At 40.2% G+C, this 26,209-nt stretch overlaps 1 protein-coding gene across 2 annotated transcripts in view; it reads left to right on the forward strand.

Annotated features, from left to right (window-relative positions):
* The window catches only part of IMPG1 (interphotoreceptor matrix proteoglycan 1), a 118,558-nt gene that overhangs the window by 50,103 nt on the left and 42,246 nt on the right, over window positions 1-26,209 (forward strand). For both annotated transcript variants that reach the window (XM_037034326.1, XM_037034327.1), the window contains exons 10-12: window positions 107-354; window positions 1,720-1,796; window positions 2,661-2,739. In XM_037034326.1, coding sequence (XP_036890221.1) covers window positions 107-354; window positions 1,720-1,796; window positions 2,661-2,739 — 404 coding nt within the window. The remainder of the gene's footprint in view (window positions 1-106; window positions 355-1,719; window positions 1,797-2,660; window positions 2,740-26,209) is intronic.

Genomic DNA, 26,209 nt, shown 5'->3' on the forward strand with positions numbered 1-26,209 from the left:
AGGAAATAGGTTGAAGCTGTCCTGCAGCTTTGTAACCACAGAGTAACTCTCTTTCCAAGGCACATTAACAATGGCTCTGAGTGTGACGTGTCCTCTGCTTCTACAGATCCAGCTCCATAGAAGTACGACTTATGGCCATCTTTACAAGAGACAGTGCAGAAGCAAAAAGTCCTGCAAGTGACCTGCTGTTTTCTGATTCAAACAAAATTGAAAGTGAAAGAGTCCTTCATGGAATGGTGGAGAAGGACAAGCAACCAGACACCTATCTCACAACTTTAGACCTCAAAAAGCTGATCGGCAGAGCCCTACAGGAAGACAAGTCTTTGCACCTGGGGACAATTCGGTTCACTGATGGTCAGTTGGTAAATTCATAGTTCCAGGTTTATCCTCATTCTGAAAGACAGACTACAAGTTGTGAATGTATTATGGTCATTGTCATTTTAATTGAGCCTTGTAGAGGCAATCATTTCTGTCACAGGCACATCGTGGATAGTGTTGTTTCTGTCTTTCCTCAATCCAACCTGTATGTCATTTGATGAACCTTTGTGACCACTTTGCACCAAGAATAGCTCTAGGAGAAGCCAAGAATTTCAGTTAAGTCCAGCTCAACCACAGTCATGAAGTAGAACCCAGGGAAAGAGAAGAACCCCTGGGCAATTTTCTTCCCCTGGCAAAACCCGGATTCCCCGGTCTGGTGAATTGGTCAGGTCTCAGAAGGATAGGGATGGCACATTCACATTACAATAATTTAAGATGAGTTTGGTAAAGAGACTATTTATAAAGTTTTCCATAATGCCCAGAGAAAGAGGACAGTTCCCTGGGGCTAGAAGCAGCAAGATTCCATTACTCCTCTAGGCCTGAAGGATTGCCTAAAACACCAAGCCATCCCAAGACAGAGGGCAAGCAATCACTGATAGAGTTCATGTAAGTCAACTTCCTGGGGCAGAAAGTAGTGCGGAGAGAAGAGGAGAGTGGATCTAAAGAAGTCAACAAGATAATCAGGCCCACTCAAACTCTTCAGTGGGTGTCTGGAGTGGAACTCCTTAGCAGGCCCAGTACTCCTGGCTACACAGATGGACAACGGAAATGACACTCCCGTATGACATGGCATGAGACTGACATTCTCTGCCAGTTGTGTCTCTCTGGTTTAGACAGTCAAACTCGACACTGGGAAATTCCACAAAGATCTCTTGGTACTGTACACAGCAGGGCAATAGAATCTAGTGGGCAAGAAAAGGTGAACTTCAGACTCCTCTCAGAGATCCTCTGGTACTCTGGGTTTGTCTTTTTGTTGAACTCTCTGGGGTGTTCTGAGAATCAGGCTTTGGGTTGAAAGGAGGACTCTGCAAATGATTCTTAGTTTCAGTGTTTATCTCAGCCATTTCTTTCTTTGTCAGTTCAGTTGTTTTCATCCTTACTGGCCTTGCCAATCAGCCTACTTAGTCCAAATCTATACAATAAAACTAAACACCCTAAAAACCCACCTTAATTACTGTTCTCATCACATAAACATGCAAGATGCCTCACATCTATCTTTCAATTTACCATTCAGATCAATGACCATTAGCTGATGTGATGCTGACTTCTTAATGTCTGTTATACCACTCCTTAAGAACTTCTTATTGCTACATCTTCAGCCCCAACTGCTTTCCTGCCCCAAGCACAAAAGGAAAAGGGAAAATAAAGAAACACCCAAACCTTGTGATTTTTTATCCACAGAAATTGTTGGTGCATCGCCTGGCTCTGATCCCAGCCCCCAGGCAATGATGCCTGCTCTCTTTGGCGATATCACAAAGGTGAGCTTGTGGTCCTTGTGTTCTTCAAATAAAAACAAAGCCTCAAAAAATTCCACCAAAAAATCATCTTAGAGACTGAACAGAGCAAGGTCTCCTCTGCAGTACCAGTTACTGCCTTTTTACAAGCAGTACTTGGTTTCCCACTTTCAGTATCATTATACATAAAATATAAAATCACTTGCATTTTAAATATCCTCAAATTCAAAGTTTCCTTACATGTAGTCAGATCTTTGTTTCAACTAAAGATTTGATCTGTTTTTGATAAACACATATCCATGGACTGAAAAGAAACTTAATGCAGAATATATTTAAATTTGACTTCCAGAAGTAAATATAAACATAAACATAATTTGTAAGTTAGTTCGTAAGTATTAAGGTCTCATGTATATATTTATTTATGGGGCTCTCATAAGTATAATATCTTACAAAGTAAAAATAATAAATTTAGTGATAGTTTTTATATTTCATTTCAAGCTATGTTCATTTAATTTATGCCAAAAGTTGTCACTGGGGTATTCATAAATGGAAGTGCCAACTAAGCTCTATTCCCTCTGTAAACAAACAATTTATAAATTCAAACATGATTGACATAATTCAAAGTATTTCATTGTGAGTTAACCCTGCACAGGCAGACAATTTGCCAAGGAGCCATTAGCTGGTATTTCACCACTGTATCATATCAATGCATGCATTCTGTTCAGGACGCATTTCTCTACCAGAACCTATATCAAAATCCATAGTAGATTCAAATCAACTAAAATGATATGTTTAAACTTAAAAGAAAAGAAAGGTATAGACTACAGCCCTTCTCATACACAGAAAAATGATGCTTCTCAACATCTATCTTTCGTGTTCATTTTTCAGGATGCTACTTTGAGTCCAGAACTACCTCTTGGTCAACCCGGGCTTGGTGCCCTGGGCAGAGAAGGACACAGTCTACCTGGTGAGTTTTTTCTTCCCTCAAAGTCTATGCTAGATAACAACATCCTCTCTGAGGAAACAACTTATGACATTCCTCAAAGACCAGTGATGAAGTCCTCCTTGACCTGGGAAAAGGTTTTCTCACACCAGTGTTGCCAACAAAAAGCAGTCCCTTGAACCACTCTCTTCTGAAGAGGAGGACACCCTCGGTGTCCTTCCCTCAGCTCTGGTCCCCAGGATCACAGAGAGCGGTGGACCTGAGAAAGAAGCTCCAACCGAAGGAGCTCCAAGTGCTGCCCATCCATCTCTACTGGGCTTCCAAGCTGAGAGCCCACCAGGACAAGGAGGTCGTAAGGCCCAGTCCACAACAAGGGACCATGGCAACAGAGGATTAGGCCTTTACAGTCAGTTGATGTGTTTCCATTTGCCACCTACAGCCTGACCACTCACTGAGACTGTGTGTGCTGCCACATGTGTCTCGTTAGTATTAATTAGATCATGTATAATTGATCGATAAGGGTGTCAGTGAACATTGAAGTCCTCCTGGTTTACTTTCGAATTTCTAAACATGTTTATTTTTGAGACAATGAGGTCAAACGGTCTCACAATTAAAGAGAAATCTTCAGTAATATAGGAAGACCTTACAAAAAATTACTTAAAATTCTGAAAAGAGTCTATTTAGTGCAAAAAGTAGCTGATTTAGTGGCTTTAAGAACTCCTTTGCCTTCCACCCACTATGGCTGTCTAGTGAAACCATTAGTAAAAACATCTTTAAGGAAACACGAACCCCAGGATACAAGGTAGACGAGGATACATTGGGATTCTAAGTGCAAGTGCCAGTGGAGACTTTTTATGGCTGATGTTTTTAATAGAATTGTTACTGTTTTACTTAGGGTTCTTCCTTTAAAATTCTACACGTTTCGAGTGGCCCATCTCAATCCTATTTTCCTCATAAACTCTGTGCACAATTAGTATGCAATTTTATGGAATACTAGGTTTTTCGCAAATACATATAAGGCATGTTAGCAGAGCCACTTATAACGATTATATTTGGCTTACATGATTACCAGTGAATAAATGTTAACCAACATTTATTACAAACCAACCCTAAAGTTAGTGGCTTAAAACAACAATAATTTATTTTTTCCATAAGTCAGGAAATTGGGCAAGGATCCATGGGGACAGCTCTTCTCTGCCCCACGTGAGGTAAGCCGGAGTATCTCAGCTGGTGTTAAAGATCTTTTTCCAAGACAGTCCACTTCTGTGGCAGACAAATCAGTGCTCAACCAGAGCTGTTAGCTGGGGTGTATTTCTGCACTACATAGGCCTCTCCAAGGGCTTCCTCAGGGCACAACGGCTGGATGCAGAGAGTCAGGACTCCCCAAGACAGGCAGCGGAAGGGCCAAGAAACAGGGCCACTTCCTCACTTTCTAGTGGCCAGGCAGCCGCGGAGCCCACCTGGGATTCAGGAGGAGGGAACAGAGAATTTACCTCTTGCTGGGAGAGGTGTCAAAGAAATTTTGGTCCCTTATAATCAATCACAGTCTACATCAATCATTATTTTGACTTTTAAATCATAAAAGTTAGTTGGCTAAAACAAAACTAATCTTTTGGTGAAATGATTGATATTCAATACTCACTGGATATCATAATGATATATCGTAAAACATTATTATAAGATCAGTGTTTCAGGCAGATTAGTAAAAATAATAGCATAACTATGATGAAAGTATTATTATATTTTCGAAATTGCTACACTGTTCTATACACTGTTTTTGTTTGTACATTCCTTCCTTTCGTGAATATACCATAGATATAATCCAGTCAAGGGTATTTCACAGATAAGAAAACAAGGCCTAGACATGAAGTGCTTTATCAAGGCCACACTATAGCTGTTTGCAAACCAGGACCACCATTCACGTTTCCTCCACCTGTTACACTGTGTTTCACTTAAGTAGCTACATCATTAAAAAGTATATATTCCCTCAAACTTGCTTTGCCCTCAAACCCAGCCTCTTCTTTCTCTATTTCATTATGCCGTCTTTTTTTTTAATAGCTTAGCCTTGTGGGTCTTTACCATCTTACCTCCTAATCACCACAAGGTTTCTCTTCTAATCACAGGTTACAGGGACCCAATTTTCACAAATGGCTTCCTAATTAATCAGTTTAACAACCTCATTTCCATCTGTATTTTACTTGGCCTTTCTGGTGTGTAGCTCTTGTTAACCACTCCCTTCTTGAAATTTCTTCAATCTGGTTCTCACAATATGACTTCTTCTTGGTTCTCCCATTCCCTGACTGCTCCTCCTCAGTCTCCTGCCCTGGGGCTTGTCACTAGTTTTTTTTTAAATAATTTGTTTATTAAAATCCTACCTCATTCCAAAATAAAAATTGTGATGATTTACACACATGCATAAAATACAATAAGATCTTTTAATTTTTAAGAATTCAAAGAAAACAGCCCTGGCTGGTGTGACTCAGTGTGACTCATCATTCTGCAAACCAAAAACTCTCAGGTTTGATTCCTGGTCAGGACACATGCCTGGGTTGAAGGTTCGATCCCTGGTCAGGGTACATGCAAGAGGCAAACCAATTGATGTTCCTCTCCCACACTGATATTTCTCTGCCTCTCTTTGCCCCACCTTTCCCTCTCTCTAGAATCGATAAAAGAAAAAAAATATTTTTATAATTTTATTTATTCATTTTTAGAGAGATGGGAAGAGAGAGAGAGAGAGAGAGAGAAACATCGATGTGTGGGATATATTGACTGGTTTCCTCTCACACATGCCCTCAACTAGGGACCTGGCCCACAACCCAGGCACGTGCCCTGACCAGGAATGGAACCAGCAACCCTTTGGTTCACAGGCCAGTGCTCAATCCATAGGCCAGTGCTCAATCCACTGAGCCACACCAGCCAGGGCAGAAAAGAAAAATTATTTTAAATACTTGAAAAAATGGAAGAAAAAAGAACAAAAATAAGTTAGGCGACTTAGGGTAATGAAAAAGTTTTAGAGCTACATATAGATAGATGGTACCTGTACAACACTGTGAATTTAACTAATGTATAATGACTGAATAGGTGACTTTAAAATGGCTAATGTTATGTTATGTTTCATCTTGATATGTCTTTTTTAAAATCAGATAGCTCTGTGGGGAAACTTGTGTAAAAAATAATCATAATGCTCTTTAAATTTGCTTTAGGTGGTTCATGAATTTGACTTTGAGCTTCTTAGCAGACTATGCAGGGAGGAAAATAGGAGTCATGTAAATTTAGAATCTGCGTGCTTTCAACAGGGTAACTGCTTAAGAGAAAGAATTTCTCCTACGAGTCCTCATATGGAGGAGAGTCTGGGCTATGGTGAAACATACCCTGCCTGCATCAACCTCCCTACTGTATAAAATCAGTGCCAGGTGTGTCCTTTAAGGCACTCACTGGAAATGAATGCATAATGACGCCAGAGCCCAGTTTAGAGCAGTTCTCTGAGGGTCTACGTTTTGGCCGTCCACCCAATCCAAGGATGGATTTCAGAGTATCTAGAAAAGTGAATGTGCTGCATAACCTCCAGTCAATGCTCTATAAATAAATATTGTATCTTATAATTGAGTTTTTGATTACTATTGACCACGAAGTACTATATTTGCTGACATGAGCCTGGTGTGCAAATACTCTGTTGCCAATAAAAGGCAGATTCATACTCTTTCATAATCAGCCCAGCTGGGGATAGAAATGAGATATTTTAGTGAAAAATGAAGACCCTAACTAGGAAAAAATTTTCGATAAAAAGACCTTCCATTTATATACATGGAAATGGGAGAAGGGAGAGCACTCTACACAAGATTGAGCTTCCCTCCCATATAAACACAGCCTGGATCTCTCCAATGCACAGGGAGAGGACAGATAGGACTCCAGCATTCTGCTCCATGGAATCGCTGAGATAATTTTAGCCTGGAAAATGTTTAAGGTTACTGTCACCAAACACCCACCAAGCCATTAAGATCTCAGGAAAGTATTCACAGAAATCTCTGAGCTTAAGCAGTTTAATGTAGTAGTTAATCCTCTGAGAAAAAGTACTTGTAAAATATGCCTCTAGAACACTAAATGAATTGGTACCTTGTACAGAATTCTGAGGTCTTCTATTGCTAATATTTTAGGGCAGCTTGTCCCAAGCCATTCTTCCTCTCAGAGCCAGTTATCTACTAAGATTACTCCTATTTCATATAAATGAGAATCATAAACATAGAGGAGGAACCCAATAATCTGTCCTCCATGTAGCATGCATCCAATTTGTTCAAAAACCGTATGAAATCATTAGGATAGAAATTTTTTGTTTTGTTTTGTTTTAGTTCAGTTTGGTTCGGTTTAAGTGTGTGTAGACAGCAGTACATTTTTTTGTTGTTGTTCATTAGATGATCATCTGATCTATCAAAAGAGAAGCTCTTTAGTGTTCTTCCTCCCAAGTTACAGACTTTTTCACTTGCTAAACATCCCATTTAAGATGTCAGCCTTAATGAATTGTAGTATTTTAAATGGAGAAGAAGGAAACCTTGGCAGAACTATTCTGTTGTCCAACATTGTTTTGTCTTTTGTTCCCCTACGTTAGTCTGGGTTCCCCAGAAAATCAGGACCCACAGATTTTATACATATATAAAGAGATTTAAGATAGGGAATTGTCTCACATGGTTAGGGAGGCTGAGGCCTCCTAAGATCTTCAGTCAGCAAGCTGGAGACTCAGGAGAACCAATTTTGTCCTTCCAAATTCAGTCCAAGTTCTAGTCCAAAGGCAGGAGAAGATCAAGTCCCAGCTGAAAGACGAAGTCAGACAAAGATTTCCAGTAAGACAAAGAGACTGAATTCTCCATTACTCTGCCTTTTTTGTCCTATTCAGGCCTCCAACAGAATAGATGAGGACCATCCACACAGAGGAGGGAAATCTACTTTACTCAGTCTACACATTCAGACATTAATCTCATCCAGAAACACCCCGACAGACATGCGAAGACTATTTAAGCAAATATCTGGGCACCCCATGACCCAGCCAAGTTGATACATAAAATTAGCCATCACATCTTTCATCTAAGGTACTATGTTAAATCACCACATGTTGCTGGCTTTTTTTACCCTCACCTAAGCCTTTGACTCCACCAAAAGGAATCAGTAAGATGAGCTAAATTGAATGAACTTGGTAGAGAGCCCAGCTGCTAATGCTGCCTGAGATGAAGGACTTAGTCCCTATTCACTGCCACATCATCAGTATCCAGGCAGATGCTTGGCACATACTAGATAGGCAGTTAATATACGTTGAATGAATCGAAGGAGTGAATGAGTGAATTTGTAATGATAACAACTCCACGAAAGTCAGAGTTAATGGGAATAATTTGATTATTTCCATTTTTGCTCTACCTACTAAAAAGCTCAGACAGAGCCAATTTAATGGTCCAGAAACAGCAGTCAGCTATCTATTCTGGCCATACCACACACCAAAATGTGTCATCCATATATTCACCCTTTTGTGCCTTTGCACAAATTATTTCTCTCATGCCTATAATATTTTTCCATTCTTCTAGCCTAATGACCTCCTACTCACACCTTACATTTCAGCTCCCAGGCCACCTTCTTTCTGAAGCTTTCCCCATCTGCTGCCTGAAAAGACATAATTACACCTCTTCCCTGACTATAACAAAAAGATATACAAACCTCCATCCAACATTTACCACTCAGCATTGAAATTGTTAGTATGTGTGTCTGAGATCCATTCAAGACTGAATTCCTGAAGTGAAAGAACATTTATTCCTCAGGGCACTGAGCACAATGTCTGGCACGTGCTTGGGGTTTTCTAACTACTTGTCACTGCTGCCAACTTTACGGGGCCCATCACTGTTTTTGGTTTTGGACTGTAAACTCCTGGAGGAAATGCTCCCCGCATCACTCCTCACGCAGCTACAGAGATAGCCTCACGTGTAAGGTGATATTCCGCACCAGTAAATACTTTTGTCAACATGAAGAACTGTAGCCAGCTCTACTGCACGTGACATATTAACTACCACACTGATTAACACGTGGGCATGAAGTAAAAGAAATATGCAATAAGTCACTCTCCTAGCCAAAAAAAAAAAAAGTCCTGACAAAGTTATTGTTTAAACTGCTCCATTTCAGGAGGAAAGGACGATATTAAGACTTATAGAGAGTTATGAGAAAAATTCAGCTGAATTTTAAGCCACTATTGTCAATAGTTTTGCCTTTTCCCACTTGTACTTCAAAATTGAGGACTAAACACTAAGTTTTCTAATGAGAATATGATGTTCATAAAAATCACTCAGAGAGGTCCATGAGGAAAATGTCGTCTAAAGGCAGAAGGGATGACCATTCAGCAAAGACTCTCAATTCCACTCCATCCCTAGATGCAATCCTTATGTTGCTCAGAAGAAGATGAATTGAAGTCCTTGTAGCTCTCAAATTTGGAAATTCTAGGTTTCACAGATGTCAAAGGAGATAGTAATGTCCTTCAAACTCTAAGTCTGGGAAATTCGATGCCCTGCCCCACGGTTTGCCAATTCCCCAGACAATTTGTGTTCTAACTTTCTGCTCCCATTCACCTGATATTCCCCCCTCTCCCTGTTGCACCTGCTGTGAAACCCTCAGTCTCTCCAAACTCCTCAACGACCCCCCCTTTCTCCAGGCTCTCCCCCATTTCCTCTTTAAGGTATGATCCAATTTTGCATGGAGGGTAATGGTCTGTTTAATCTCCTTCCAACATTTTACTGAACAGTGATCATGTGTTTCTAAGACAAATTCTGCCACGTCTGCAAAAGCAAAAGCAGAGAGAAGCAGCTGTCATTAGAAATGGTACCTTTCCCTTCCTCCCATGCTCACATCTTTACATGAACACACTCACACATATTTAGACGGCACTATGTACCAGGCAGTTTTCGGTAATCATTGGCAACGGCATCTCACCTTAGTGTCACTAGTTCTCCTTTTTCCCTCCTTTCTCAAGGGGGCTCTCCTTTTCCTCCTTCCACATCACATGAGTTCATTCTCTGCTTTTACCTCCTGTGGTACTAGTGCACATCGATTTCCCCAAGGGCTCCACATCATTTCTCTGAACGTCTTTAGGGGAGATTGGTCTGTCATAGGTGAATTCCAGGGGCACGGGAGGCCACGGATCCAAGCAAACTGTTAATGTGCCTGTAAACCAGAGTAAAAGAGATTTCAACAGGTTCGCTTATGTAGTAGTGGATCTCTGGGATGCTGTGCTCATTCATTTGTTCATTCAACAATTGTTTATGTTGTGCTTATTAGGTACTGGGGATAAAATTATGGACAAAGCAGATGCACTTTATGACCATCATGGTTTGAGTCTTCTCCCAAACAGCCCCTGAAACTAGGACTTGATCACAAGGAGTTTGTTTCAGAGGTGAACCCAGGGAACTCAGTAAAGCTATGGGGCACTGAAACAAGCAGAGGAAAGAAACCAAGACAGACAATTAGCCCCGTGATGGCTGGAGCTTATCAGTGGGTCAATGTTTAACAACCCATCTCAAAAAAATAGTGGAATATACTTACATACAGTTTATTATAAAATTTTGCTAATACAGAGTATACATAGCATACAAGTTACAAAAAAATAACACATATTCTTTGTTATCAGTCCTATGAGGAAAGCAAAAGTTAAAACTAGGGAGGGATGGTAAAGAATGTTTGGGGCAGAGGGGAGTGGCTGAAGTTGGCATAGTGAAGGAAAGTGAAGGAGGTCCGTGCAGCTAGAACAAGAAGAGAGTAGAGAGTAGGAAGTAGAGAGAAGTAGAAAACAATGAAGCACTAGAAACATAGAGCTCTATAAGCCCTGTTAAAAATCATTAAAGCTTTCAGCAAAGGAATGACACATCAAATTTGAGTTGAAATAGATCTTCTGACTGCATTGTGGAGAGTTAGCTAGAGGTAGGCAAATACAGGTAATCAGTTAGAGGAGTCTGAACAGCAATCCTAGGCTAGAAATGGTGACAGCTTGTACTTGGGTGATGGAAAGAGAGTTGGACAGAGGTGAATTTATTTGAGTAGTATGTAAGAAGTGAAACCATTACACTATGAAGAATCCTGAGGCCATGATTGGGTTCATCAAGACATTCTGGCCTGATTAACGAGCAGTATCTGTTACAGGCTCGTTAGTGGGAAGTGGTAATACCTGCGTCTGCAGTGCCGGCACCTGGCCAGTGAACTGGTTCTGGCCCTGCCCCTCAGATGTCTGAACATTGCTTTTCCATTACCACTTTTTGACCACGAGACTACTAAGCACATCCGAGGAAATGCCAGCCTTCTCTGGTTCTCGGTCCTTGACATGATCACTTTTAATAGTTCCATCCATTTTTGTTGGCTCACATTTCCTAACTAGGAAGGTTAGGTGTCCATTATTAGGAATGCTTTTTATTGATCCGTTCAGTATTTTACAGAGAAGAGGACAGGTCGATAAATATAGGAAACTGTGCCACATAAATAGGAAAATACAATGATTCATAAGGACTCAGTACTTCTCTTTATGACCTGCTTTATTTCCAAGATTACTTTAAATCTATAGAGCTAGCAGCACTTACGAGCACTTGGCCCTCCTATACATTTCAATTGAGAGGTTCCATTCCAATAACCAGTAGTTTTTGTTTGGTTTGGGTTTTTAATTTCAGGTTTTGGGCATCTAGCCTATTTTCTACTTGGTTTAGCTTCTGCATTCTATCCCTTCTATTTCTTGAGTAGCCGCTAACAGACTGCAGGAGTTGTATTTGCACCTTACTCCCTACAGCTGAAATGCCAGTGCCTCAGAAGCACCAGAAAACCAGCACATGGCAGCCCTTGGCTCACAAGAAGTGTGCTCCACACGGAGCGCTGTGGTCCTCAGCCGTGGTCTGGATGCCACTGTCTCAGTTCTGCTTCCTTCCGTACTTGGTGGAACTGAAGCAATTAGCATTAACCTGCTGAGCTCTAGTCCCTGGATCACACCTTTGTGGAAAACAGCTCTAATGACAAGCAGGTCTCTGCATGAATAAATCCATAAATGCACCTCGAAAACAAGCCATTATAACAATTTTAACAAAAATCTTAACTTAAAAACATATCACTCAGTAATTACATGTGAAAAATTGAGAAAGTATTTGTGGGAAAAAACATAAGAGAAAGGGAAGAAAGCTTAAGGCAACAGTGCATGGGGGAAATATGGGAGGAAATATATTGCCACTAAAAATGCAATCCCATCTTGAGGATACAAATGCACCATTGCATATGTCTGGGATGTTTCCAAGACCTAGATTTAGGGACAAACTAAAATTCCTGTTGGAGACCTCTTAATTATGATAAATGCCACAACTTTAGCATTGTTCAACAAGCAAGAGGTTGGTTCTGAGAAAAGAAAACAAAGTTCACACTTGAACACAGTGCACTTTCCATCTATTTTCATTATTCAAGAACTACACAGTGAAATAGGAACAATGTAGATTTATCTATAAAATATAAAGACTATTTTAAATTTTTTATGTAGACTAAACCCATGTATCTAACTTTTTGGGTCAGAGGAGAGGAAAATCAATGAGAAGCAGAAGCACCAAGAAGAAATTCATGGAGAGTCAAGTGGGCCCCATGGGTGCTCCAGACTTGGCTGAAGAGAAGGGAAGTGACCATCCTGGTAGAACAAGTTTCTTGAGCAAAGAGGCAGAGAGGGAGTGAGATTCAGAACCCTCCCTCATGCCCTCCCTCCCTCCATTTCTCCTCTCTCTTCCTTTGAAAAAATCAGTACAAGTCAGAGAATAGGGACTTTTAAGTATGCACTTTATAAGGCCCCACTTAAATGGTTGGAACTTTACATAGAGGTGAGTTGAATTTTATATAAGGTAAGTTAAATGTTCCATTAGTATATGTAATAGGATTGTAAATCCTATTGCAATATGTAAATGTTCCATCCATTAGTATATGTAATAGGATTCTCTAGAAAACAGAACCAATGTGGGTGTGCGTGTATTTGTGAGAGTGTGTGTATAGAGAGACGGGGCTGGTTTTTCATGAACTGGTTCATGCAAATGTGGAATCTGGAAAGTCCCAAATGTGCAGGGTGGGACAGCAAGCTAGAGACTCGGGGAGAAGTTTGCCACCAGAATTTCTATGTCCTCTGGGAAAGGCATTTTTTTTGTTGTTGCTTTTTTTTTTTTAATTAAGAACTTCAGTTGATTGATGGATCATATCCACATTATACAGGGTAATCTGCTTTACACAGTCTGCTGATTTAAATGTTAATCTCATCTTTAAAATACCTTCACAGAAACATCTAGAATAATGTTTGATGAAGTACCTGGGTGCTGTGGCTCAGCCAACTTTTACACATAAACTGAACCATCATAGTATGTGTTGAATGGGCTCAGCATAGTAGGTGAAAAAAAAGAGGGTGCTGCCCTGGTTGGTGTAGCTCAGTGGATTGAGCGCGGGCCTGCGAACCAGAGTATCATGGTTCGATTCCCAGTCAGGGCACATGCCTGGGTTGCAGGCCGGTTCCTGGCAGGGGATGCACAAGAGGCAACCATACATTGATATTTCCCTCCCTCTCTCCTTTCCCCTCTAAAGATAAATAAATAAATAAAATCTTTTTTAAAAAGAGGGTGCTTTATACATTGAGTCAGCAGAAATAAACGCAAGGCCAGGACTAGAACAGGCAGAATCAGGTCTTAATACAATTTCTGTTGTACAAAGAGAAGCAAGGTTGCCTAATGGAATACCCCTAATCACAGTGTCACAGGTGTGTCTGTCATTAGTAATATAGGTAGTCAGTGTTTGTGGAATTGGAACAAGCCCATGGTAGAAGAAGGGACAGGAAATGGAATAAAACTAGAGACAAAATAACCCGAAGACATCCATTAGAAGAGAAGCACAAGAATAACATAAGCTAAATGATCAAAGTGACATCTGACCCATTCTAGTCACTCACACCCACTGTTTGTCACTTATCAAGTGACTAGGACAGGATGTATTCAGAGCTATAAGGATTTCTGCCTTGTGTACTTTTATCTTGACCCACAGAATCTGGGTGGGAAGGTGATGCAGACCCCAGCTCATGGGGTCCTCCACATTGTGGATGAGTAATGAGAAATTCACCAGGACAACTGAGTCCTACAGAGGAAAAGGGACAGCATGGCTTTTCTCTCAAGGGGAGAAGAAGCCACAGCCCTTACCTTAACAAGCCTTTATTTTTTTTTCTAGGCACATTGCATGATTTCATGATTGTCCTCATTTACTACACACAGTTTCACTTTAGGTGGTAACCTTTTACAGAAAACAAAGGAGACATGCTGCTAATCACATCACAGAAGAAGAATATTTGCAAATGCAAAAGGAAAAGTGGTTGAACTGGTTACATTCATCCTTGAAAGGTTTAAAATGGATTTTAGGAGGTTACAGTAGGCACTTGTTGCCTCAATTCAGGGTCAGCGAGTTTTAGCAAAAGCAAGTCTTAAAGCAGCCTAGGTACATTGCAGGCCTGATTCCCCATGGGAGAACCTATCCATGAGTGTGGGTCCTGTCTGGGCCCACACCACACAGAACAGTCTTCTATAGAAAGGCAATTGTTTCTGTCTTGCTTTTTCGCATTTTTACAGTGTGAGACAATGGGTGTGCAAACGGTGTAGGGCCAGAGAGTAACCAGGACAGACAAAGTCACCTCTGAGACTAAGGGGAAGGAATGTCACCTTGTGTCTTGTGGAAAAGTGCAGTTTTGCAATGTGATCAGCATTTTAATCAAAGAAAGTGACATCTTAGTAATCCTAAGGTAGAAATAGCAAAAGTACTTATAAAAGAATTGGGAGACATGAATAGAAACTCTTATGAATAATTTCCTAGTTTTTAAGTTTTGAGAAGGTGAAACTGCATTTACAGAGGCATCAGTAGATTGTAAATTGTGCACAGTGGCCAGTTTGTAGAAGGGGAGTCTACACAGGCAACAGGACAAACTTCTGTAACTGTCATGCACTTCTGCTCAAAGTGACCAGTCACATCATCCATCTGACCTTCGAAAAGGTAAATGTCATGAAAATGGGATCTTCATCCTTAAATAGATCCTATTAATCTCAGAGAGAATCTAACATCTTTTTACCATTGAGTAAGCCAAATGATAAAGAGAATTTCCAGTTTCTTTTACTTCTATTTTTTTTGCTTGGCAATGAATGAGATAGAAAAATAACTCTCCATTGCTATTTGGCCAGCATTCTGTATTGTCAGGTTAAACAAAATCCTTGCCAGAACCTGTGTATTAGCTTCATGCTGTCTGGAATGGGAAAACAACTGCTAATCCACAGGATTTTAATAAAATGCTCACTAAATATCATCCAAAGTCAGCATTTACAAAACTTACCAAACTTCATTTACAGAGATGGAACAAGTTAAAGAATTTGTGGAAAGGTAAATGAATATGTCTATTTGTATTCATCTATTTGTTTTTTGGTTTGTGTTGAATTAGCATATATTTAGACTCTTTTTAAAATTACCTCTTTAGATTCTCCTTCCAGATTTTCATTCTGTAGGATGACAACTTGCCATTGATTTGGGTCTTATTGTGAGCATTTGCAATAATTTTGGTCATGTTTTTCAGTTGTATATATATGTGATATTCCTGAATGATATTTCAATGAATTTCTTCAACTTTGAAAGCCAGAGTGACTCAAGGGTACTAAGCAAATTTTGTGCACCACTTTTTTAAAGTATGTTTTTGTATGTATAATTTAAGTAGAGGTAGTTAGACATGATGCTCCACAATATTCAAGAAACACAGCAAGAAACACTACAGCTGGGAGAAGTTCACAGTGGAGAGGAGGAGGAGGAAGGCCAGAAGAAGGAAAGTGAGATAGAAAGACTGCAATTGAAATAGCTAAAAGGACCTTTTAATTGTGGGAAATATTTGTTTTGATCATGGGATATGGAGGACAACAAAAGAGAAGCTGAACGAGGATAGAAACCTTGGGGATAAGACAGCAGTGGAAAGTCCTTGGCAAAAAAAAAAAAAAGATAAACCATCAATGCCGAAAATGTAGGGGCTTCCTAAAAATAAAGTTGGGGCTGCAACTTAAGCCTTTCCTGCTTGAAGAGATTAACATTTGATCAAGAACCAGGGGTAGGAAAGAGCATGTACTAGCTCAGGGAAAGGAAAAAAGTAGATTTATCATTTAAGTTGGACAAAGCCACACTGCTCCTGTCCTGTGTACCTGTAATTTGGTAAGTTTCTTGAAAACCTTACTCAGGATTCCTGCATTGCTCTAAGGGGCAGAGTATTTTAATGACTGCCTGTGGAAATGAGAGTGAGAATATCTATGCAAGACTCTAAGTCAGACTGACATTCAGAAAGAAGACCCTCCCATCTTCCTGGAGGATGACAGGAAGGGAAGAGCCTGCGGGAGGCCCTGCTAAGGGCCTGTAATTTATCCCAATTGAGCCTTTTCACTCAACGCCTTCCTCAAATGGGTTTTTTCTTCTTAGGCCAAGAGGAAGTCAGGCATAACTAAAACAGAAAAAAAAAAACCAGGAAATTGGTATTGCAATACCTAGGCCCTAACTGCCTTAATATTCATTATGGCATGACATGAGTCAGCTAGGAGTGCCTGCATTCCTGGATAAGAAAGGAAAGAAAGGAAGGAAGGAAGGAAGGAAGGAAGGAAGGAAGGAAGGAAGGAAGGAAGGAAGGGAGAAAGAAAGAGAGAAAGAGAGAGAGAAAGAGAGAGAGGGAGGGAGGGAGGGAGGGAAGGAAGAAGAAAGAAAGAAAGGGAAAAAGAAAAGAAGAGAGAGAAAATGACTTTGAGAAAATATTTCTAACATTTAATTCTATGTTAAAAGTCTCATATCCAGAGCAGTTTAATTCATGCTTCATCATATACAAAAGATGTAAAACTCTATTTTCATGAGAGTCATCTGAAGTCTTGTTGGCTTGTAGGCTTGTTTTGTTGGTTTTCTTTTTAAGTTTGCAGCCTTCACACACAAATTAATGAATTTCTCAATTCATTCCTCCCCAGGGAAGTCTCATTTTCTCTCCTCATTGCTAACATTTTCTGCTTCCTCTTATAAAACCCAGGCTGGTAAAGAGATCCAATTTGACATGTCATGCAGGTTGTAACAATATTCTTATAATGGTAACTTTTAGCTCTCATTATTGACATCTACTTTGCTTGAAAAGGACAAGCTGCATTACAAGTATCATTCTCTTCTACTCCAAAGCCCTTTTCCTAATTTTGAATTTTTGGCAACCCCATAATTTCAATAAAGCATCGTTATGCACAATCCTATCTAGACCTCTGTTTGCAGTGACCTCGCCACCAGTTCAAAGTCAACTTGTCCAGGATTTGATGGACCTGGTGTTTTTCCTCAGACTTCATTATAATAATTGTTAAGATCTCTCATCTACACTGGGATACTTTTTTCTCAACTCCTTAGAATCCTCCTTCCCTGAATTCCTGCACAGGCTTGCCTGTTCTCTTCCTTTGTCCACCTAATTTCAATGTGCCCTCTGTGCACTTGGACCATGTGGCACTGAGCAGGGCCAGTTTTCATGCACAGTGAGTGAGGGGACAAAATTTGAGGGGAGCCAAAAAGCTCAGTAATCAAGCTCAGACCCCGATTACATGCAGGATTTCAAAAAAATTAATGCAAAATAAATTCATGATGGACAAAATATCAAAACTTTAGGGGTCAAACACAAGGCGATGGAAAGATACCAGACTCTGGGTGGTGAGCACACAGTAGAGTGCACAGATGACATATAAAGTTGTACACCTGAAATTTATGTGTTATTAACTAATGTTATCCCAGTAAGTTTAATTTTTAAACAGCATCAATTTCAGGAAAGGAAAAACATTGCCCCTTGTTTAAAAATGTAAATAAAGATAAGCTGTTCGTTTCACAACCAACCCAGCACTATTGTATGACAGGAACCGTTGTGTCTAGTCTGCCCACAGGCCCCGGTCCGCATGCCCCGGTGTCCCTCTCCAAGTAGGCTTCTCAGTGTTGACATGGCGCCAACAGACTGAACATGGGGCTTATTTGGTCATGCTTTTTGACCATAATGCATGTATTAACTTTTGTTCTTCAGTTCACAATACGAGAGGATATTTTTTAAGTGTACACATGGACACATATTTTTCCTTTTGCCTCAGGATCTAATTGATGTGGCACAAACAGAACTAAGTCTTGCTAAAACCATGTTCTATAAGCAGACCTGCCCTAGATGCTTTGTCCAGCAGCCTGGTGCCAGATAATGGGGTAGAGCTGAAACAGTCCCAATAACAACATAAACGATACAGACAGAATATTTATAAATATGACAAAAGAATTTGTTGTAAATCACTCAAGCATTATTTCAAATGAGAAAGGTATTAATTTTTCCATGCCTTTATTGAAATATAAACGCTTTTCAGTAGGGTTCTGGAGTAAGCTTCCTATTTTCTCGTCCCTAATGACTCAGCCAGTCTATTTAAGACTAGAGCCTCTGATCTGGTCTGACCCAGAAAACGCAGGCTGCCTGTGCACATGGCCTGGGTACATCGCCCGGGTTGGCCTGGTGATGCTGCTGCTCCCTGCCTCCTCGCTCATCCCAGCACTGCATTCTGGGACCCTGGGTTCTCTGCCCACTGCACCTCCCCCATCTGGGCCAGCATTTTAATGTCTCTTTTTCGTTTGGAAGTTTCCTTTCCTTAGGCAACCCATAGCAGTCAGAATCTAACCAGAAGGAAATAAGAAACTACTTCAGGAATTAGATTGCCACTTTTATAGGTCAAAACAGTTGAACATGGGGAGTTTTTAATGGTTCCAACTACTATTTACAAGAAAGAGGATTTAATGCAGGGAATGTGTTACTAAGGTGGAGGAGGAGCTTTCAAACCAAGCAGGAAAGAGAGATCCCAGAGATTAGGAAGAGCAGGCACTGCTACCACCACTAGCCTAGAGAGGCAAAAAAAAAAAGAAGGTGTTACCAGAATCTGGGGGTCAGCTCACTTGAAGAAAGCTGACAGAACTGGAGACGCAGAGGAGAGAGAACTGTTGCCAGAAGAGAGACTTGAGTCACACAGGGAGAAAAATAAATAGCCCCCATTTTTTTCTACCCCTGCCCACCAGTGCTCACATTGGCCAAACCTATCCAGAAACCAGATGGTACATAGGCTTTTGAAATGCAATTTCCAGGAGTCAGCACGAGCCCCCCCTTCCCTAAAACAGAGCGGAAGGAAGGGCAAGGACTGAACCCAGCCCAGGCTCAGCTCAGAGCCCATTTCATGAGGGGTCCCATCAGCAAGTAGCAATATGGCATTTGTAATAACATCATGAAACATTGCTCAGCCAGCATCAACCAAGAGCTCCTGCTATCCAACCACTTCATTTTCAGTATTGTGAGAGTCACAACACACATTTCAAAACTATCCCATTATTGTTTGCACTTAATTAAAAACAAGAGGCCCTCTCCTTATATCTTCAGTCATTTCAAAGTTGCTACAGACTGCTTGTTTTCCCAGGAAAATATCTCCTTGTGTACCCAAATCTCTCAGGCTCAATAAAGTAATAACAGCATAATCACCTGGGAGAGTTCCCATTTAGTGCTGACATCTTCTTGATACAGTTATCCATTTTAGTTGCCCTTGAATTGAAGCAATCTCACTCTCTATTTTTTTATATTAGCTCTTACCATAATCTTGTTTTCCTCTGTCCCAGGGACACTCTCTAAGTGATAGACAGATAAACGGATAGAGAGATGAGTGATTGAATGATGGAAGATGGATGATGTTAAGGATAATGATGATTTCCTGGATTTTAAATATAGGGACATTTGCAGCCTTTCTTTTGGTGGTTGATGTGGGGTCATAGATGCAAAATGGGAGCCTCATACATGTAACACTTTATCTTCTCACCATGGTTAAAATGTTAAATTAAAAGTGAAAAAGGTGATTTGTTCAAAAAGATAGCAATGATTCAGACATTCTTCATGGAAGGTAAGGAGAGCTTGAATACATTTTCTTTATTCAGATAGTAAACAATAAACTCTTGCCTAAAGTACTCAGATTTTCTTCTTAATATGATCATTCCCTACACATTCAGCCTTTGCAACATGCTTTAAATCTTCCCTCCCCCCACCTACAATGTCCTATGGAGTTGAATTTTTAATGACTTAATGTTAACATATAATTATGCACAATTTATTTGAATATAGTTCATTACTCTTAATAAGTCTTGCAAACTCTTCAGAATGTTATGTAAAATTAAAGCAAATGAAATATCATGTTTTAGGTAAAATTGTCAACACCAGGAGCTTCAAATTAACCAGGCGTCTAAAGCACTAAAGGCAGTTCAGGTGCTTTTTGCAGATCTCTTGGGAATGAGTACTGCTTAGAAATTTGAGTTTGAAATATTTCCAGCTGGAACTATTAAAATATCCCCGAAAAAGTTCATGCTTCCAAACTCTCTTTTACAAACAGAAATTTAGAACCAGTCTCTTGCATTCTTCCCTTCTTTTGCACATTCCCTCTGATAGTGATAGAATATGATGTACTCAGGAAAAACCCTCAAATTATGTATTTTCAGAACCAACTCTTAGCATGCTTTGAGGCAGGGAGTGGTTGTTTTTAAGTGGTTGAAGTACAAATATCTCTTGCAACTATAACTTTACAAAAACTACCAAAAGCTATCACACTGGTTCTCTTCCTATGTGGGATTTATATTCTATTAAAAAGTAAGCAAAGCAAGATGTTAACCAGCTTGAAGTGACAACATCCTGGAAAATTCAAATATTCATTTTAACATGTATTTGCTTTTTTAACAAGTTCTTTAGATACACAGGAGAAAATGTCATTTTTTTCCAAAATGACATTCATTGATATAAAAGGCATTTTAAATGTCAAATGGAAGAACATTTCAAAAGGAACTTCAATGTGCCCACGTTATGGATTTCCTACTCGTCAGAGTCCAAAGCTACTGCCTGAAGTTGAATTTCTTTGGCTTTCATTAACTTAATTTTTTAAATTAATTTTAAAGAAGAGTTCCTGGACTTCTGGTCTAGAGGGAGTTGTAGGTAGACATGCTTTACCTCCTTGTGCAACCTCAGAGAGAATTACAGCTATTTCTCAAAACAAGTAACAACCAGAACCATCAAAACTTGAGTTGTACAGAAGTCCAACAACCAAGGATTTAAGAAGCCACATTAATCCAGATGGGTAGGAGGGCCAGACAGGGAGACAGGTGGAGAAGCATGGAGATGAGGTGTGGCACAGAGAGACAGCAGCAGCAAAAGGGGGAGTCCCCCATCCATGTGGGGTGGATAAAAATCAGGACGGACACCTTGGGAGGGAGCCATCCTAGTCCCAGGATAGACCACACAGCCCAGGGTTGCAGCTCCAGGAAGATAAATTTCCATAACTTCTGGCTGTAAAAACCAGTGGGGGGTTGGGACGGCAGAAGAAACGGCCAGGCTTTCAGGAGACTTCATTTAAAGGTCCTGCATGGTCTTGGAATGTATGAGAATCTACCCCCTCTGGGATTCATCACCAGGGCACAGAGCTGGAAGGGCACCAGTTGCATATGAGAAGTGGGTGAAGTGGCTGGAAACAGGGCAAGTGCTGGGCAAACTTCTAGAAGCCAGACAGCAGAATTGTCCCTCCTTCTACACAGAGCCACAAGCCAGTGAAGCAGATTTCCCAACCCTGGCAATTACCTAAAGCTCCACCCCACACAACTTACAAGTGCCTTTTACAGGGAAGTCAAGGCAGCTCTACCTAAAACACAGAAATAAATACAGAGAGGCTGCCAAATGGAAGAGACAAAGAAATATAGCCCAAATGAAAGAAGAGAATAAAACCCCAGAAAAATAACTAAACAAAGTGGAGAGATAACCAACCTATAAGATGCAGAGTTCAAAACTCTGGTGATCAGGATGCTCAAAGAACTCATTGAGTACAGCAGAAACATAAGGGAAGAAATGAAGCTTACATTAAGTGGAATAAAGAAAAATCTGCAGGGAACCAACAGTGGAGAGGAGGAAGCCAAGAATCAAATCAATGATCTGGAACACAAGGAAGGAAAAAGCATTCAATCAGAACAGCTGGAAGAAAAAAGAATTTTTAAAAAGCACACATGCAAGTATAGGCTTAGGAACCTCTAGGACAACATTAAAAATACCAACATCCTTGGGGGGAATGGGAGGGAGGTGGGGGGCCCTGGGAGGGGTGGGCTGGGTTGGGAGTATAGGGCAGAAAACTGTACCAAAAAATAATTAATTAATTAATTAATTAATTAATTAAAAAAATAAAAATACCAACATCCAAATCATAGAGGTGCCAGAAGAAGAAGAGGAAGAGCAAAAACTGAAAACTTATTTGAAAAATAATGAAAGAAAATGTATCTAATTTGGTGAAGGAAATAGATAAACAGTTCTAGGAACCACAGAGAGCCCCAAACAAGTTGGACCCAATGAGGGCAACACCAAGACACATCGTAATTAAAATGCCAAAGGTTAAAGATAAAGAGAGATTCTTAAAAGCAACAAGAGAAAAGGAGAGAGTTACCTACAAAGGGGTTCTATAATACTCTCAGCTGATTTCTCAAAAGAAACTTCGCAGACAAGAAGGGACTGGCAAGAAGTATTCAAAGTGATGAAAAGCATGGACCTAAAACCTAGATGACTCTATCCATCAAAGCTATCATTTAGAGTGGAAAGACAGAAAAAGTGCTTCCCAGATAAGGTCAAACTAAGGGAGTTCATCACCAAGCCATTATTACATGAAATGTGTAAGGGACCTACTTTAAAAAGAAAAAAGATCAAAACTGTGAATGTTAAAATGACAACAAACTCACAACTTAACAACTGAATCTAAAAAACAAAAACAAATTAAGCAGACAACCAGAACAGGAACAAAATCATAGATATGGAGATCATTTGGAGGGTTATCAGCTGGGAGAGAGGAGGAGGAGGAGAATGGGGGAAACGGTAGAGGGAGCAAGAAGCATAATTGGTAGGTAAAGAATAGACAGGGAGATGTAGAGAATAGTATAGAAAATGGAGAAGCCATAGAACTTGTATGCGTGAACCATGGACATGAACTGGGTGGCAGGGGGCATTGCTGGAGAGAAGGTGGGTAGTACGTGGAGGGAGGAAAAGGGGGGAAAATTGGAACAACTGTAACAGCATAATCAATAAAATATTTTTTTAAAAATTAGAGTTCCTTTTTCAACAGATTTTGGTATTAAACATAAATGTTCACATCGCTCTTCTTCAACTAAGTCTTTGCCAACACACTATGAGAAAGTGGCACCTATGGGTAAAGTAGGAACTAGGAGGATGGAGGGCGGAAGTACATTTTGTTTTACATCCTCTTCGGAGGCAGATTTAGGCTCGGCCGCATCAATGTGCTTCAGTCACTGTGTATTTTCCCATAACAAACTGTAGAACCTATCCTCTACCAGTGTTCTTAGACTTTTCCATGAACCAATACCCTGGGAGGGCTTGTTAAAGCACAGATGGCTGGGCCCTTGCCCCTGGGGTGGGACAAATTTAGGTTTCTAACCAACCCCAGAGGGTTCTAATGCTGCTGGGGGGCCTCTGCACACTTAGGAAACCACTGCTCCGCAGTAGCAAGATGCAACTATAACTTACACTGGGCTTTGACATTTTCAAAGCTCTTTCATGCCTTTTTATTCAATTAACTTATTTCCACACCATGCCAAAGATGCCCAGGATAGCTATTCTCTCCATTTTCCAGATTATAAATGAGAAACACAGGGGCTTCTCCCCCTGTATTCCCTGTCACAAACGAAGACAACCATCATCAATAAAATTGTCCCCAAGCTGCAAAAAAACCTGGGTCACCCAAGACCCTTTCCACTCATGCCTCTCACATCCAGCCATTGTCCAGGTCATGTTGATTTTACTCCCTATTTTATGGGCATTTTGCTGTCTTCCACTTTTGTGCCTTTGCATACACACAGGATGGGACAAAAGTAGGTTTACAGTTGTTCATCCGGAAAATAGTACAACTACTAATAAATAATAATACGAGAATAAACTCTGTGTTTCACATATTCACAACTCAAAACCTACTTTTTCCCCACCCTGTATATTTTCTTTTCTTGGTAACCTTGCTACTAGTGTTTAAAATTCTCTGGGAAAATGTTTCACAAGGTTTGATATATAATATAAAATCAGGATGAGTTAACCTTTTAAACATATCTAACATATTTTGTTCTCCTTTTAGTATTCATGAGCCTGATTTCTCCTTCAAATTTGAACTTTTTGTGGTACATTTTTTAAAAAGTTTACCATTCCAGAAGTGTGTGACTGTGTCTGAAACTCTCTTTCTTGAAGCACGTGAGGCATAGTTTGCAAGACCTCCTCGTCCTGTTGGAACCTGTGTAGCTAAGCTGGCAACATGGTGTGGAATCAGATTTCCATTTCCAATTCCACACAAGTACCTTGACTTGTCAGTCTTTCAACTTACACTTGGTTCATTCATTTCAGCACTAGCCTCCTCAAGACCCGAGGTTTAAACAGGGTGAACTAACTGCTCTTCAGAGAAAAAGTTAATCACTAATAAATGCAACTGCTTTTTCATTGTGAGGTTTTATGAGGAATACAAACAGACTCACAACTGTTAAAATGTACTTGAGGTAATTTTCTTTTACTCAAAATTTCTATAGTCTGTTCTCATCATAAAAATGTTTCTCTGGGCTCCTTGCTTAGAGATTGCTTACATCTCAGCTCCTGGACTCTCCCTAAGTGAAATGGAGGGGGTGACCTTATCAGCAGGCCTCCCAGTCCCAACACTTGAAGACAGTTAGATCACCTGGAAATTAGGATTTAAGTGTTCAGAGATTCATTCCTGAAAAGTACAAAGCTGACCTTTTCAAGTGTTAGTAAAGTTAGTAAACCCGTGCGCCCCCCATTGGCTGGTTCATGGTTCTGTGCTGCAAGCAGTGCGTGGCTCCGAAAGGCTTCCCAGCGCCCCTTTCCAGGATGTGTCCACCCCTCACCTCTCTGCCTTCCAACTCCTTACAACATATGTTAGATGCAGCCCCTTGCTAAGCTACCTGTTGTTCTTTGAGACCATGAGTATATTGCTGCATTAAGTATACAGCCTTATTAAGTACTTAATCATTGACACTATGTTAAGCGTTTGTTAATCTTTCTATGGCTCAGTTTCTTTGTCTGCATAGTGGAGGTGCCCAGTAATTAGGAGGTGACCTCATAATTTGGATGTGACTGTTACACATGGTAACATATGTGGGAGGTACTCAATAAATTGGAGCCATTGCCATATTTTCAGCTACTTATTAACACCGGGAAATGTGTTTATCTTGTTCATCACTATTGCCCCAGTGGCTGGCAGATGGTAGATATTTGGTAATTTTGTTGAATGAATGTGAGCATGCATACATGAATGAATGCATGAAGCCCTGGAAAAGAGGAAAACATTAACAACCTTTGTGAGGGTTTTTTTCGTGTGGAAATAAAATGGATATGTATAGAAAATTGAATTTTAGTGCTGAGCCTGCCAAGTTAGTTTTGGGAAGGACTATTAACTTTTCTCAGCCTCAGATTCCATCTGTAGATGGACTACAGTCCCTACCCTGCTTTTCTCAAAGGGCTGTTAATAGACATATGTATATAAAATTTTTAAAAGAGCATAGGGGAAAGAAAGCAATAACAAAATGGGCCAGCCATGAAAGTGTGCACTGGGACTCATTAAAAGGAAGGTTGGAGAAAGCAAATAATAAATAAATAAATGCATAATCTCGAAGGCCAAGACTCCTGGGGCAGCAGATGAGCAGCACGGGGCGTGAGTGTGGCAGGGCCAGGAGAGGCGGGGCAGACACGGCCACACGGAGGCTGAGGGGAGAGAACAGGGAAGAGGGGTAGTGTTGCTGAGTATTGACGTGACTGATGTTGAATGCTTAGTGGGGAAAGTTTTGGCTTGGTATGGGGAATAAATTACGGATTTGTGTGCACTGTAATTACCTTTTATAATACCAAAACCTTGGAGAGTCATTTTGGATAAAACATATGGAAATACTTTGCAAGGTGTAAAATGTCAGTTAGGAATAAAATTAGTTGGTATTTTTTAGCTAAGTCATCACAATTAGTGAGTGCACTGTAAAGTCACTCAAAACTTTGAGATTTGGAAGATCTCAAAGAGTCCCTTCTTTGAAAAGACTCTCTAAGTCTTCCCACCAAAAACAACAGAGAACACCATGAGCTAGAGCGGAAATCCTAACACTCCACAGGTTGTCATTAGCTTCATTAGGTCTTTAGTCCACCACAAATTCCTTACAGACTGAAGGAAGGTTTTAATAAATAAAATGTGTGCTTGTGTCTTTGGCCATAATCTTCATTAACCAATTTCCAAACAATTAGAAAAACGTTAAAAAGAGATTGATTCAGTCTACTTACAATCTTCTCTTTCAGATAGTTGGCTCTAGCTATTATATTTTAAATTAAAGGAATATTATATAA

This window comes from Sturnira hondurensis, unplaced genomic scaffold (genome assembly GCF_014824575.4).
Source record: "Sturnira hondurensis isolate 20B ecotype Veracruz unplaced genomic scaffold, ASM1482457v3 Scaffold0022136, whole genome shotgun sequence".
Taxonomy (NCBI): Eukaryota; Metazoa; Chordata; class Mammalia; order Chiroptera; family Phyllostomidae; genus Sturnira; species Sturnira hondurensis.